This window comes from Taeniopygia guttata, chromosome 14, assembly GCF_048771995.1.
Source record: "Taeniopygia guttata chromosome 14, bTaeGut7.mat, whole genome shotgun sequence".
NCBI lineage: Eukaryota > Metazoa > Chordata > Aves > Passeriformes > Estrildidae > Taeniopygia > Taeniopygia guttata.
The window spans coordinates 6,413,962-6,430,229 of NC_133039.1; the positions used below are offsets into that span (position 1 = coordinate 6,413,962).

General features: G+C 51.4%; 1 protein-coding gene across 2 annotated transcripts; it reads left to right on the forward strand.

Annotated features, from left to right (window-relative positions):
- The first annotated feature begins 80 nt into the window (after positions 1-80).
- On the forward strand, positions 81-11,656 carry SSTR5 (somatostatin receptor 5). Of its 2 annotated transcripts, XM_030284793.4 has the most exons (3): positions 83-554; positions 1,191-1,451; positions 8,005-11,656. In XM_030284793.4, the coding sequence occupies exon 3, from the start codon at positions 8,072-8,074 to the stop codon at positions 9,182-9,184; it is 1,113 nt and encodes a 370-aa protein (XP_030140653.4). In that variant the 5' UTR covers positions 83-554; positions 1,191-1,451; positions 8,005-8,071; the 3' UTR covers positions 9,185-11,656. The 2 variants fall into 2 exon arrangements, with proteins under 2 accessions (XP_072791799.1, XP_030140653.4); XM_072935698.1 differs by lacking the exon at positions 1,191-1,451 and having other exon boundaries at positions 81-554; positions 8,095-11,656.
- Positions 11,657-16,268: the final 4,612 nt, after the last annotated feature.

The window sequence follows — 16,268 nt, forward strand, 5'->3', positions numbered from 1 at the left end:
ACGCTTGAGGTGGCGCTGGGAGTGATGTTTGAATGTGTGACAGCGCAGGGAGGGTGCGGGGAGGAGCGGGGAGAGCTCTGCCTCACTTGGATCGCACTTGTTGCATCGCAGAATACTCAAAACCCCAAAATACTTCGTCCCCTTCTTGCCCAGCAGCACCCCGGGGAGTTCAGGAGGGAGCGACCCCAACACGGGGCTCCCCTCGCAGCCTGGATTTCCAGCCCCATCTTCCCACCAGGGAGCGATTTTAGGGCCTGACTCGGAGCCAGCCGGAGGAAAAGCCCCCACGGGGGTCTCGCTCTCCGGGGAGAGGCGCGATGCGACCCCGGGCTCCCCTTCAGCCCGGGGACAGAGCCCGCGGGTGGCAGAGCCCTCCCGCTGCCCCCAAACGCACCCCGCGCTCGGCTGCCGGTTTTGGGGGTCGGGAGGGGCTCGCTGGCAGCCTGCGGGGGGGTTCGGAGGATTTCTCGGGGCTGGACAGGAGCTGGAGCAGGGGAAATGCGGCTCTTCCCCCTCCGGCTCCAGCGCCGGGGCTGCGGGAGCGGCAGAGCCGGGTAAGGACAGCCCGGGATGGGGACGGGGATGGGGACGGGGATGGGGAGGGGAAACGGGGATGGGGGGATGGTGGTGGGGAACGTGGATGGGGATGGGAAACGGGGATGGGGAACGGAGAGAGGGGAACAGGGAATGGGAATGGGGATGGGGAACGGGGCTGGGGATGGGGGAACAGGGATAGGGACGAGGGAACGGGGATGGGGAACGTGGATGGGGATGGGGAACGGGGATAGGGATGGGAAACGGGGATGGGGATGGGAAACGGGGATGGGGAACAGGGATGGGGATGGGGAACGGGGATGGGGATGGGAAACGGGGATGGGGATGGGGAATGGGGATGGGGAACTGGGATGGGGAATGGGGGAACAGGGATAGGGACGAGGGAACGGGGATGGGGAGGGACGGGGATGGGGACGAGAGAACAGGGATGTGGGAACAGGGACAGGGATGGGGAACAGGGATGAGGGAGCGAGGATAGGGATGGGGGACAGGGATGGGGATAGAGAAACAGGGACGGGGAGTGGGGCAGAGGCGTGGAAAAGGGGACGGAGGTGGGGAGGGGGACACGGGCATGGGGAGGTGGCACAGACGTGGGAAAGGGGACAGAAAGGAAGAGGTGGCGCACACGCTCGCAGGTGGCACACAGATGGGGAGGTGGCACAAACACACACACGAGGAGGTGGCACAGACACACACACACACATTATCGCGGGGACACCGGCGGGCAGAGCCAGCCCAAGTTGCCGAGCAGGGGGCGGCCCCAGGGCACCCCCGGCCCCTCCGAGCCCCGTGGCTCCTCCCGGGGGAGCGGCCAGCGCGGGGAGCGCTCCCGGAGCGGCTGCGGGAGGGGAGCGGCAGGCTCCTGCTCCAGCGGGAGAACAGCGCTGGAGCCGCGGGTAAGCACGGCCGGGAGCCCGGAACGGCGAGCCGGGATGCGGGGAGCGGCTGCGATCGCTGCGGGCACGGAGGATGGGCACGGGGCACGGGGGGATCCGCAAAGGGCACCCCGCTTTTGGGGTTTTGGGGGGGGGGGGGCTGGCTGGGGGGAAGGAGGCAGCGGAGCCCTCGGTCCCGTTTGTGGAGACATCGAATTTGTCCTTCTGAGGGGGGGGGTTGGGGCTGGAGTGACTTCATCCGGGCTGGGAGATGGAGTCACAACCTCTGGGTGGTGATGTGACCCTGTCCTGGCCGGGAGGATGACGGGGGGACCCTCTGGGCGGCAGTGGGGTGACAATCCTGGCCGGGGGTGCCCGGGAGGGACCCCCGGCCGTGGGGACGATGCCGCGTTTGAAGCAGGAGCTGCTTTGGAGCTGGGAAGGGACGCGAGAGGCACCAGCGGGGACAGTCCGGGGCCGCTGTCACCGCGGGGATGTGGCGGAGCCCTGGATGGGGCTCGGGGAACGAGCAGAGCCCTGGGATAAAACAGGGCAGGGAGAGCAGGGGGTGAGAGCACGGATGGCAAGGGCAGGGTGACATCGGGGGTCAGGGCAAGGTGACATCGGGGGTCAGGGCAAGGTGACATTGGGGGGGTCAGGGTAAAGTGACATCGGGGGCCAGGGCAAGGTGACATTGGGGGGGTCAGGGTAAAGTGACATTGGGGGTCAGGGCAAGGTGACATCGGGGTTCAGGATGGGCCCTGGGAGCAGCTCTGGCTGAGCCTGGGCTGGCTCCCTGCACAGAAGAACAGGACAAGAAGAGCCGGGCTCAGGCGCTTTGGGCTCAAGCAGAGACTTTTGTAGCTCTGGGGAGGAGGAGACCCCCCCGGGTGAAACCCCACAGCCTCTCCCAGGGTGCTGGGACCAGTGTGGGGGTGCTTGAGGGACCCCCAGCTCTTGGGGACAGCCAGCAGGGCTCGGTTGATGCAATGGGGATGCACCGATCCAAGCCAGACACCCCAAATCCTGGAATTTCCCCCCCGGAGCTGCTGTTCCTGAGCTCCTTCCACCGCGGGGCTGTTCCTGCTCTCCCTCAGCCTGGGAGCAGCCCCAGGCTGGAATTAGCGATCTGGAATATCCCTGAAATCTCTGCGTGTCCCTGGATCGCAGCAAGGAAAGGAGGAACAGAAACCTTTGGGGAAAGCTCTGGGATTGGGGCTGTGCTGGAGCGGGTTTGGGATCTCCACCCCAGCCCCACTGCCCGCTGCGGGAACAGGGATGGAGCTCCACACCTTGCTCTGCCTGGAGCAAACCCGCCTTAAATCCGGGAGCAATCCCAGTTTAAATCTGGGACCAAACCCACCTTAAATCCGGGAGCAAACCCAGTTTAAGTCTGGGACCAAACCCACCTTAGATCCAGGAGCAAACCCAGTTTACGTCTGGGACCAAACCCACCTTAAATCTAGGAGCAAAACCATTTTAAATCAGGAAGCAATCCCAGTTTAAATCTGAGACCAAACCCACCTTAGATCCAGGAGTAAACCCAGTTTAAGTCTGGGACCAAACCCATCTCAAATCTGGGAGCAAACCCATCTAAAATCAGGAAGCAATCCCAGTTTAAGTCTGGGACCAAACCCACCTTAAATCTGGGATCAAACCAATTTTAAATCCGGGAGCAAACCCATCTTAAATCCAGGAGCATACTCATCTTACATCTGAGACCAAACTGATTTAAATCCAGGAGCAAATCCAGTTTAAATCTGGGACCAAACCAATTTTAAATTTGGGAGCAAGCCAATCTTAAATCAGAAAGCAAATCCATCTTAAATCTGGGAGCAAACCCAGTTTAGATCCAGGAGCAAATCCAGTTTAAATCTGGGATCAAACCCAGTTTAAATCTGGGAGCACACCCATCTTAAACCTGGGACCAAACCCAGCAGAATTTGCTTTCCACGAGTGTTGTTGTGGCAGGAGCAGCTGAGCCCGAGTGAGTAATCCCCGAGCACGATTTAAAGGTGTTTGGGGAGAAAAAAAAAAGGATTCAGCCAAGATTTGGGTTTATGGGTTATTTCATGACTTGTTTGCTCCTAAAAAATAGGAGCAGCTTCTCAGAGGCTCTGGGAAACCCTGGGATGAGCTGAGGGGTAACAAGGTGGTGCCAAATATACAATTTTAAAAGATTTTTTTTAGGCTTAAAAGCAGGAAGAAGCTGTTGAACTTGGAATTCAGCTGATCGGTGCTTAGTCCCAATTCAGAGAGTGAAGCAGAGGAGCAATTCCATGTGAGAAAGTTTTGTTTTCAGCAGAGAAAAATCCATAATTTGGTTTTTCGAGGCAACAAACGCCCCCTGAGAAGCGTCAAAGGCAGATTTGTCCATGGAAAAAGTTCCTTTCCAGGAGAATCTGAGCGGATTCCTGGGATGTTTTTCACTCTGGGAATGGGAAAAGCGAGGTGTCCCTGCTGCATTGTACAGAACATTTTCATCCCTCAGAGCTGAGGCGGCTCTCGGGGCAATGCTGCATTTCCCTGCTGCTCCCACCCAAATTTCCCGGGATTTTTGGGTTATCCCAGAGCTGCCCTGCCGGCTGTCCCCAGCTCCCTCCCTCTCCTGCCTGCTCCATCCCCCCAAAAACAAGGAATGAGGAAGGAGAAGGTGATGGACACCCAGCTCCAAAAGGGAAAAATTATCAAATCCAGGGAATTATTGCAGGAACTCCACGGGATGGGAATTCTGCTGCTGGGAGAGAATTCCTGGAGAGTTCTCCATGTTTTTTTCCTCCCAAGACAGTTTGGAAAGGCTGGATTCCCACTGGCTGTGTTATCCCTGATTATCCTGCTGGAAGCAGCAATCTGCCGTGCTCCCGCTGTAATTCCATTCCCAGCAATTATTGTGGATGAGAGTGATGATTCCAGAGGCAAACAGGCAGCAGGATCCAACCCAGCTTGGAAAATCAGGTTTAATTCCTGCCATTCCTGCCTGATCCCTGCCCCACTCTCATGCAATGCTCTCCATGGAGTTGTTTTTGCTTTCCTGCTGTGACCAGAGCCAAGGAAAACTTCAGCCTTGATCTGGCTGGGCATTTTTAATTTGAAATTAAGAATTTTAATTCAATTTTAAACGTTTGTTTTTCCTTAGGTTGGGATGATTTTTCAGTCACTGTTCTGTTAATCCTTGGGTTTTTTTTTTTTTCCACCCAGGTTTATTTAGGAGTTTTCACAAATGCGAAATTCTTACACCATAACACCTCTGCTATTTATTCCCTGTTTTTTTTTTGGGAAACAGGCACAGAGATATATTCAGCTGCTGTGGATGCTGATTTTTTCCTGGATGCTTCTCTATTAAAACTTGGAATTCTATCAGTGATTATTCCAGGCCTACGTTCCCAGCTCCTCAGTTTTAAGCAGAAAACCCAAAATTTATGGACAATCCCAGGGTGGGGGCTTGGAAATCAAAGCGGGGGAAAAAAAAGCTGGATGAGAGAAAATCCCCTGGAGGCGTGTTTATTATTAATCCCTTAATTAAGAACACCAAACAAGGCTACGAGGGATCAATCAGCGCCACTTAATTACCTGTAATCATCATCTTTAATCACCCTCTGTGGAGGTTCAGGGTCGTGGTGACAAAAGGAGCTGAGCCCAAACTGTGCCGGTGATGGACAAATTGTCACCTGGATAGGGGGAAAAATTCCCTGTGCTCCTCCAAGGCAGCCAGGAAAACATGGATTTGCAGCTGGTCAGGGTTTTTTTTTTTCCCCAGGAAAAAATCCCGGAATTCTGGTGGCTGCAAGGCAAAGGCTGCGGGAAGCAAACGTGGAATGGGGATCTGGGTTTGGTTTGCAGATCTGGGGGAGGTTGGGATGTCAAATCCTGGCAATGGGGAATGTCCAGATGGAGTCAATTCCTTCCTGGTGCTGAAAAAATCAGGGACGAGTTGGGAGGATTTGCACCAGAGCCTTAGGAAATGGATTTGCCCCTCAGGAAATGCACTGAGAAATCCCTGGAATTGTCCACATCCAGCAATTTGGGATAATTGGAGATGCTCATGGATGAGTTTGGAGGTCCCTTCCGACCCAAAGCATTCCAGGGTTCTGAGATTCCCTTCCCAGTCCGCTTGGTGTGACAGGGAATATTGTACAGCTCATCCCACAGAACAGAAATCCTGAGGGAAAGGTGAATATTCCCATAAACCCACAGGAAAAGCCCCAAAACGCTGAGGTGACAAAGTGTCCCTGACTCCAGGAAAAGTCTGGCTGCTGAGGGAACCTGCAGGTTCCTCTCTGTTGGAAAATCCAGAAAAATCCAAAAATCCACCAAAAAAAATTTCCAAAAAATCCGCACCTCTGCATTTAGGGCTGGAGGATTCCTCCAGGGGGAGAAGAAATTGAAAATATCCAAAGAAAAGAGCTCCTCTTTCCAAGGCTTGAACTCCAGAGGTGGTGGAAGGACCAGGACTGAAGTTGTGTCATTTGAATTCCTCCAGTCCTGAATCCAAGGATTTGCACTGTGGGGAAAGGGGACTTTGGAAAAGGTGTCCTTTCCCATTTTTTAGAGGATGAGCCACCTCCTGACCTTCCCTGCTGAGTTCCAGCCCTGCTTCTTTCCACACCTTCCAATTTTTTTCCAGGCTCAGATGGAAATTTGGGCTTTTTGGGCCCAGCCTGGATGTGCTGAGCTTGTCTGGGAAGAACATTCCCAATCCCAAGGATGCAGCTCCATGGATATGAGTCAGTAACCCTGCCTGCCCCATCCTGTGTATTTTTCCTTCCTATTCTTCCCTTCAGTGATCCCAGTGGGGTCGCAGCAGGAAAATGGGAATTTCCAAACCTGTCCCAACCAGGAATGAGGGGTCCCAGCTTCGGCTTCTCCCAGAATTCTGCCATAAATAACCTGAGATTTGTTACAACTCAGAATTACAAAATAATTTGAAGATCAGAATTTAAAATTCTACTTTTTCAGCCAGAACTGGACTTTTCCTGTGTTATTTTATCCAAGCACTGGAGTTTTCCTGTGTTATTTTGTCCAGGCCCTGGCTCACTGCTGTTTAATTTATAAGGATCTTGGCTGAGCTCTGCCTGCAACGGGATGCTGGGAATTGCAGGGATGCTCCCAACACCTAAACCCCAAATATTCCAGCAGCACATCCGGCTCCTCCTGCCCCATCCCCACCCTCCAGGAGCTCCCTCAGCTCTCCCTGAATTCCCGATTTCCCCACCCAGCCACGTGAGACACCTACTCCCCATCTGCACATCCCCAAAGCAGCTCGGCACATTTGTGATTCCTCCCGGGAGCTGCAGGGGCTCCTCCTCTCCCCCAGCTTTTCTCACCCCAGAGAAAGCCCAGCCCTGATGGACGGAGGTGGTTTTGGATTGCTCCTGGAGACAAGGAGTTTTTCCAGCGCTGTGGGCCGGCTGTTTGTGATTCCAGCTCCAAACCCCCGGATTATTGCGGGAATCTGTTCGTCAGGTGACGGCAGCAGAAATTGTTGGGTTTTTCTTCCACCTTCATCAAGATTTGCTGCTTCAAATCTCACTTTTTAATAGGTGGCGTTTCCAAGTTTCTCCACCTGATGAATTGAACCCCACTCCGACAAAAAGGTGGAAAAATATTGCTGGGAATCAAGCTTGCCACAGGAAAGGGGTGTTGGAAATTCTCCACCTTTTTCAGAACGGTTGGTAGAATTTATTCCAGCTGTCCTGGAGCTGCCCACTGCAGCTTGGATTTCCTGCAGGAAAAAGGGATTTTTGGGATAAAAAGCAGTTCAGGGTGAGAGGAGACAATGCAGGAATACAAAAAATAATCTTGAGAGATGGAAAAAAAAGGGGTTTATTCCTTCCCCTCTCTGTGCATACACCCCAGCCTGGTGGGGAAGATCTCAGACATGATCCTTGCTGTCTTGGAGCTCAGGATTTTTTTTCCAAGGGTTTTCCATGGTTATGGAAAATTTTACTTCCTCCCCTGATCCCAGTTCCAACCCCGACACCTTCCACTATCCCAGGTTGCTCCAAGCCCTGTCCAGCCTTGGACACTTCTAGGGATGGAGCAGCCACAGCTGCTCTGGGAATTCTGTTCCAGAGCCTCTCCACCCTCACGGGGAAAAATCCATCACAGCTACCCCCAGCCCTAGATCCTGTGAAAATGAAACAGAACCTGGGATCTGCTGGGATGAGCACGGGGATGAGCACGGGGATCCTCCCATTGTTCAATTCCTTTGTTTGGAATTGCTCCCATTCCCTGGCTGAATAATCCAACCCCAAATCCTGAACAGAACAGAAAATGGAAGTGATTGTAGAAATCCGCTTTGAATTCACTCTTCCTGTCTTCCTTTTCCTTGAATTTTTGAATGTTTGAATGTTTGAATGTTTGAATTTTTGAATTTTTGAACGTTTGAATGTTTGAATGTTTGAATTTTTGAATGTTTGAATTTTTGAATGTGTGAATTTTTGAATCTTTGAATTTTTGAATGTTTGAATGTTTGAACATTCAAACTTCTGAATTTTTGAATTCTTGAATTTTAGAATTTTTGAATTTTCTAATTGTCAAATTTTAACTTTCAAATTTTGAATTTTCCTTCTAGGAACAAGATGCCCGTGAAGTTTAATCTCTCTTAAGAAGAAAAACCACAGAGAGAAAACAAAAACCCCATGGATCCTCTGTACTTTTCCAGCACGTTCAGCATGGAAGCCGCTCCCGGTGAGGAGAACTCCTCTGTGTTGCCCAACGCCACGGAGAACGGGACGCTCCCGGAGCCGCCCCCGTTCCAGTACATCCACAAGGTGCTGATCCCCATCTGCTACCTGCTGGTGTGCGCCGTGGGGCTGAGCGGCAATGCCCTGGTCATCTACGTGGTGCTGCGCCACGCCAAGATGAAAACGGTCACCAACATCTACATCCTCAACCTTGCCGTGGCCGACGTGCTCTTCATGCTGGGCCTGCCCTTCCTGGCCACCCAAAACGCCATCTCCTACTGGCCCTTTGGCTCCTTCCTCTGCCGCCTGGTGATGACCGTGGACGGCATCAACCAGTTCACCAGCATCTTCTGCCTGACGGTGATGAGCATGGACCGCTACCTGGCCGTGGTGCACCCCATCAAATCCACCAAGTGGAGACGCCCCAGGGTGGCCAAGCTCATCAGTGCCACGGTCTGGACCTTCTCCTTCTTGGTGGTGCTGCCCGTGATCATCTTCTCGGACGTGCAGGAGGACTTCCAGACGTGCAACATGAACTGGCCGGAGCCGGTCAACGTCTGGTCGGCGGCGTTCATCATCTACACCTCGGTGCTGGGCTTCTTCGGCCCTTTGCTGGTCATCTGCCTGTGCTACCTGCTGATCGTGGTCAAGGTCAAGTCCTCGGGGATCCGCGTGGGCTCCACGCGGCGCCGCCGGTCGGAGCGCAAGGTCACCAGGATGGTGGTGATCATCGTGGTGGTCTTCGTGTTCTGCTGGCTGCCCTTCTACACCATGAATATCGTCAACCTGATCCTCATCCTGCCCGCCGACCCCGTCCTGGAGGGGCTCTACTTCTTCATGGTGGTGCTGTCCTACGCCAACAGCTGCGCCAACCCCATCCTCTACGGCTTCCTCTCCGACAACTTCAAGCAGAGCTTCCAGAAGGTTCTGTGCCTCCGGAAGGGCGATGGAGCGGAGGATGGAGACCCCGTGGAGCACAGGCAGGAGAACAGCAGCCGCCTGCAGGAGTCCATGCTGACCCAGAGGAACGCAGAGTTCAACGGGCACATGCAGACCAGCAAGGTCTGAGGGCGTGGCCCGGCACTGCGGAGTCTCCTGGAGGACTTGGGGACTTCAAGGTTCACACAAATGGGAAATGTGGAGCCCTGGAAGCTCCAACAAATGTACACAGAGGGCTCTTCCCTGCTCTTCCCAGCTGGAAGTGCCAAGCTCTCGTGGTGTCCTGATGGATCCAATGTCTGGGACCACTTTGGGTGCTTCAGGGAATGATTTCCAGGCTTTGTACCCCTCTAGTGATGCAAACCAACACTAAGCCAGCTCTAATTCCCTTGTTAAGATTGGTTTCAGGCTGCTTTGCACTGTTGGGATCAGCTCCGAGCTGCAAACAGCTCAGCTGGGATCCTTGGGAATTCTTCAAGGGGATTTCTGAAAGGAAAATGAGATTTCTTCAGAGTTTCATGCAAAAAAGCACCAGCACTGCTCTGGAAATGGGATTTCATGTGCTGGGTGCTGCCTTTGATTTTTTTCCCAGTCATTAACCCATCCCAGGGAGCCAGAACAGCCAGGAACCCTTCAAACACAGCCAGAAAGGATAAAAAACCCAGATTAGGAGAACAATTCTGGAAAGGAATCAGTGTAGCCATGACATTTCCACCTTCCCACCCCATGAAATGTGCTGCGACCCTGTTGTTGTGATGTCAGTGCTGATGGCCATGAGCTCTTGGGGAGATTTTGTGTCCATTCCTTGGTTCTGAGTGTAAATCTGGACTCAAAACTGCATTTCCAGAAATTAAACCCAGCTCAATCACCTCTGAGTGTAAATCTGGATTTAAAACTGCATTTCCAGAAATTAAACCTAGCTCAATCACCTATGAGTGTAAATCTGGATTTAAAACTGCATTTCCAGAAATTAAACCCAGCTCAATCTCCTCTGTGTGTAAATCTAGACTCAAACCTGTGTTTCCAGAAATTAAACCCAGCTCAATCTCCTCTGTGTGTAAATCTAGACTCAAAACTGCATTTCCAGAAATTAAGCCCAGCTCAATCCCCTCCTGACTGATGCAGTTGCCAGGCGATGTTTGCGCCTCAATCCTGGAGGTTTTTCCCAACTTTAATGATTCCATAATTCCATTTATTCTCTTGGATGTGACACTCCCAAAGCCAGGAACTCACTGGGCACACCGAGATGCAAGCACAGGATGCACCCAGAGCCTGGCTGGGACCATGAGTAATTTACTCCCAGGTTTCTCCCAGTAGCAGGCAGTGCTCACCTGCCCTACAGCACATTCCACATCCCAGCACAGCCAGGTTTAACTGGTTAATTAATAAAATTAACTTTTACAGTTGGTTTGGTGTGAGCTGGGCTGTGATTCCCTCCGTTTTCCACCTGAAATGATTCCTCCTGGAAGCTCCTGAGCGGGAAATGACTGGAAAGCTCAAGGTCAGGCAGGAAAATCTGCTTTGGAAAGAAAAAGGGTTTTAATAAACTCAGATTTCTGGGAAGGAGTTAAACCCTGGCTTGGGCAGAGCAAAGAGCATTTCTCCCCTCTTTCCATGGGGTTTGAGCAAATCCTTGGAATTAACCAAGGGAAGTTTTATCCAGAGGGAACAGACCCTGGAAAAGAGGTGGATGAACCTGGGCCTTGTTTTCCATGTGCTCCAGACCGATCCCACCTCTTTTCCCGTCCCCTCAGATCAGGATGGGGATGCCAATTCCCAGAAAACAGAAATTCCAGCCAGCCCATCCAACATTCCCATTGGTAATGCTGCAATCCATCATATTTAAGGAGTAAATTTAGGAAAGTTGTCAATGCCCCAATTCCCAGGAAAATTCCCTTTCCAACCAGCAGCTCCCTGGGGAATTCAGTGCCGTGGGAATGATGCTTTGGAGGATTTTTTTTTTTTTTCCCAGCCCAAGGAATTTTTTCTGGGAGCAGCTCCTGCAGATCATCTCTCCCAGTGCCACTCAGCCTTTGCTCCATGGAATTCTCTCCTCACCCTAAAAAATCTTTCCTCAGACCTGGAAGCTCCTCTGGCTTTTCTCTGAATCCCAAACGCCATTCCTGGGCTTCTCCTGGCAGCTCGGCAGTGGAATTTTGAGGAGCCAGCTGAGCTGCCAACGTCCCTGCACACATTCCATCAAAACATGTCATCCTTCCACAAAGACTGACAAATTCCCGGGAAAATCTGTCCTCCCAGCCAGCCCTTCCCAGGAGGCTCCAGACAGCATCGACACTCCCCAGATCCTTTTTTTTCTCCACACATTCCAACCCCAATCCCTCATCCCCAGGGATTGAATGACATTTTTAATACCTCGACAGACAATCCTTCCAAATTCCAGCTTATTCAGCTTTTCCTTTGATTCATCCAAGGATTCCAAATGTTGGTACTGCTCTGCTGGAAGAAAAAAAAAAAAAACAAACCCACCCACGGGAAGATCATGGAACATTTGCCTGGTTCCCATCTGACCTTCAGGAGGTGGAAAAATCATTTGGATAAAATAAAAATTAAATAAAATAATAAATAAAAAATAAACTGGAATTTCTGGTTCAGGCTCCAGCTATGAATATTCAATGAGATCCATGCAATAAAGGGAATTCCAGCAGCTGGATACCAAAGGATGTGAAGGAAGGGTGTGTGGAAAAATCCACCAAGCAACCTTTGGGATACAGGAGCGGCTTCCTTAGGGATTCACTTTTTATTCCATGAAAAACAGGTTTAATTGAGGGTGGGGGGGGAAATAATGGATTCAGTTTGGACAAGTGATATTAGGAGACAGCAATTCCAAAGGGCAGATTCCAGGTGGGCATCCCAGAGGAATTGGGATTAATGGGCTTCACTGGGCACTTCCTGGGTTTCAGCAGGGTCACCATGGAATCTTCTGGCTTTGGGATTTCTCCTGGCTGATCCCCAAGGGAGGAAAAACCCAGGAAAGTGCCTGAAAAGTGGAATTTGTCAGTGGATTGATGTTGCAGTAAGAGCAGGGCACACATGGAAATTTTGCACCTTCCCTCTTTAACTCCCAGTTGAACTCCCAGCTCTTTGTTCCCTGATTCCTGGGATGGGATTATCCCTGGGATCCAAACATTCCCTGTGCCATAAAGCCCTTGATCCATCCTACAAATCCCAATTTCCAGTGCCTTTCCCTGCTCCTTGAAACTGTGGCCGAGGCAGGAGCAGCTGATTTCATCCCCAGATTTATTCCTGGGATATTTTATCCAGCTCCAGCCCCTCCCTCACCTGGAATGCCTCAGCTGCTGGCCTCAGCCCGCTCCTGGTTTTCCTGGATTGTTCATTCCCGCCCATTTGGGTGTTGTTTTGGAGAACTCCATGGAAATCGGGCGCTGTTGCCATGGGATGGGCGACGCTCCGGGGTTTCTGTGTTCCCTTCCCTTTAACACTTAATCCTCCCTATCTGCCCATCATTCCCTGGAAAGTCAGGGAAGGTGAAGCTGTCCCCGCTGGCTCCCTTCTCCTGAGCCTTTAAGCCCTGGATCCTGTTCCTGACCTCGAGCTGGGAGTCATCCCAAATATTGGATGGATCCCATTCCCTCAGCTGGAGATGAACCCGCTTTTCCCAACAGGAAAAGCAGCAACTCTCGGGAAAAGCTGGGGATGAACAATCCTGGCCTGTGGGGGTGGGAGATAACCCAGGAATTTCCGTGGGCATCTGACCCTGGATGCAAACACAGCCCAGGCCTGGAAGTGCAGTGAGCTGGGAATTATCAGGGAAGAGTTTTCCCTTCACCTTCCACGGATCACCTCTGCTGGCTGGATTTGGGGTTTATAATCCTGGTTTAATCCCTCTGGGATGGGAGATCCAGGACTGCAGCCCCCCTACTCCAGAGGATCCCTATTTCATATTCCAGAGGGAGATTTGGGCCTTTTCCTCTCCCTGCTCCAGAGGTGAATCCCACTGTGGCTTTCTCTGGAGAATCTGGTGGAAAAAAAATAAAGGATAAAAACCCCTCCAAGCCTCAATAAATTTATGCTTTTCCCAGCAAAACAAAGAATCATGGAATGCTTTGGACTGGGAGGGACTTCAAGATCATTCCATTCCAAGCCCTGACACAAGCAGGAGCAATTTCCACAATCCCAGGGTGCTCCAAGCTCTGGCCTTGGGCACTTCCAGGGGTGGGGCAGCAATCCTGGGCACAATTCCTGCATCCAGGAGGAACAACAGGGCCAGGCAGCACAAATCCCATACACAATTCCTGATTCTAAAAGCCAGGCAGCACAAATTCCATGCACAATTCCTGCACAATTCCTGCTTCGAGCCAGGCAGCACAAATCCCATACACAATTCCTGCTTCCAAAAGCCAGGCAGCACAAATCCCATACACAATTCCTGCTTCCAAGAGCCAGGCAGCATAAATCCCATGCACAATTCCATACAAAATTCCTGATTCTAAAAGCCAGGCAGCACAAATCCCATACACAATTCCTGCTTCCAAAAGCCAGGCAGCACAAATCCCATACACAATTCCTGCTTCACCGAAGGAGAAGCGCTGGCTCTGGGAGCCGTGGTGACAGCAGCTCCCCTGGGAAGGGTAATTAATTAATTATGCATTCCCAGAATTAATGAGAGCATCCTGTTTGCATCCTTGTCCCGTTTTTCCACAGATTCCAGCCCCATATGCCGGGTGCCAGACAGGGCTGACAGCCCCACATCCCACACTTGGAATTCTTTTATTTCCTGACGTGTCTGTGCCTGGCTCCTGACAGGAATCAGAGGCATTTCCACGGAATTAATTCATGGCACTCGATGGTGTTTGGGTTTTTCCAGCACGTTTTCAGGGAGGGAAAAGCAGATCCGTGGATTTCTGATCTGATAAAAACCTGGGAGCTGAGCTGGGCCACGCAGACAGAGGCAGGGATTGGGAATGGAGGGTTCTGCATCCCTGGAATCACAGGATCACTGAGGTGGGAAAAGATCTCTGACAGCACTGAGCCCATCCCTGTCCAGGTGTCTTTTCCATCCTGGAAAAATTCAGGATTCTGATTTAGAAGGGATGAAAACACAGAAAAACAAGGAAAAATGACCTGGTGGAGGAATTGTTTTAGATTCTTTCTTGCATGGAAAAAGGGAGACAATTCCAATGTGATCCCTTGGGAATACACAGGCTCCGTGCTGGGTTTTGGATCAGCAAAACCCCAAATCCAGTGGCAATTCCTCAGCTTCCTGCACATGGAATCTCACTCTGAAATGGCCTTGGGGTGGCTGAGATTGCAGCAGTCCAGCCTGGATCCAGAACGGAAGCAATTCCTCGGAGAGCTGATTTTAATGTGATTTTCCCTGGAAATAGCATTAGGCTGTCATTCCCAATGTCTGGCAGGAATTGTTGGGTGCCCAAATCTCTGCAGCAGCTTTTGGCTGGAATACAAATGCAGCTGGGGAGGAAACATCCACAGGTTTGGGAAAAGGGAAGCAAATCCCTCCTCATCCCAGGGATCCAGCCTGTTTGCCCATTCCTGAGGGGATGAACCTCTTCCCACATCTCTGGGGCCAAATCCAGCCCTGCAAGGACACAAATCCTGAGTTTTCCCCTCAGGAAGGCCCTGCCCCATCAGAATCCCAGGGATTTTTCCTGGAAAAGCTGGGAGAGAACAGGAAATCTCCCAAAATTAAGCAAGGAAAAGGTGCTGAGGGCAGAGAGCACACACGGATTTTCCGGGTGCTGCTGCCTGGATCTTGCCAGGAAAAATAAAATCACTGAGGAAAGTCAGGAGAATGAGGAATCCTCAGGATTTACAGGAACAGAGCAGGGAGCAAGAACAGGGAGCCCTCAAATGAATCCCACCTCTCATTCCAGGGAGGGATGGAGATTCCCAAGGAATTGGGATTGGGAATTGCCATTCCCAGCCTGTCCTGGGTTTGGGAATTGCCATTCCCAACTTGTCCAAGGTTTGGGAATTGCCATTCCCAACATGTCCTGGGTTTGGGAATTGCCATTCCCAGCCTGTGCAGGGTTTGGGAATTGCCATTCCCAGCCTGTGCAGGGTTTGGGAATTGCCATTCCCAGCCTGTGCAGGGTTTGGGAATTGCCATTCCCAGCCTGCAGGGAGGGTGTGGAAGGCCAAAGTCTCCATCCGAGCTTTTAGCCGGGATTGCTCCCTGGCTTGGAAGCCTCTCTGTTTGTTTTCCCACTTTCCCCTCCTATCTCCTGCATTTTCTCCCAATCCTTGGGGTGGGATGGATCCTTGCTGGAGTCATTAAATCCCATTCCACTCATCCAGAGGCAATCCATTAGCCTGGTTTGTTGCCTGGTTTCCTTATCAGCCTCGATGTTATCAAGTTCCTGTCGTAAATCCAAAGTTTCCTCCTGGAGAGGAAGGGAAGAGTTTGCCCAAGGCACCGGTGCCTGTTGTTATTCCAGAGAAAAATCCATCCAGAGGGAGGGAACCACACCCAAACAGGCTTTTTATCCCCAGAACAGGCTGGGAGGAGATGGGAGTGAGGGGTTGTGGCATTCCCAGGATAGAGGGAGTGGAACAACACAGAGCAGAGGAGGCTTAACTTGGATTTTAGGGATTCCAGCCTGGGAAAGGGATTTTAAACGGTGGCAGTGATAAAATCTTTGGACATTCAGCTTTTAGAGATTCCCATTAATTCCCAAAAAACCTCAGCAGGCTGAGATTCCTGGTGGGTTTTTAGGCCATCTGGATCTTGTGGGAACCCTCTGGATTTTGCCCCTGGAATTGCAGATTTCATGATTTCCCTCTTTAACCCCAAAACAGGCTGGGAGGAGATGGGAATGACGGGTTGTGGCATTCCCAGGATAGAGGGAGCTCAACAAACAGAACAGGGGAGGTTTCAGTTGGATTTTAGGGAAATTTCCTTTCCAAAAGGAAATTTCCATCCCTGGAAAAGTGATTTAAAATGTGTCAGTGGGAACACTCAGCTCTGACATATTCCAGTTTTTCCCCCAAAACCTTGGCAGGTTGAGATTCCTGGTGGTTTTTAGGCCATTCGGGGTAATTTGGATCTCGTGGATCCCTCTGGATGCTTGGAAAGGTCGTTGTGCCCCTGGAATCAATGTGGATTTAATGATTTCCCTGCTCCTGGCACTGGGATGAGTCATGAGAGCTCCAAAATCCAAATATCTCTTCTGGAGAAGTGTTTATTCAGGGATAAAAATGATGGATTTTTGCT

What these genes read in the sequence shown, in the direction of transcription:
- SSTR5 (XM_072935698.1), top strand. Translation starts at nt 499, where the DNA reads ATGCGGCTCTTCCCCCTCCGGCTCCAGCGCCGGGGCTGCGGGAGCGGC. An exon ending in TGCGGGAGCGGCAGAGCCGG is followed by an intron (nt 555 to 8,094) that starts GTAAGGACAGCC and finishes GTACTTTTCCAG; the next exon opens with CACGTTCAGCATGGAAGCCG.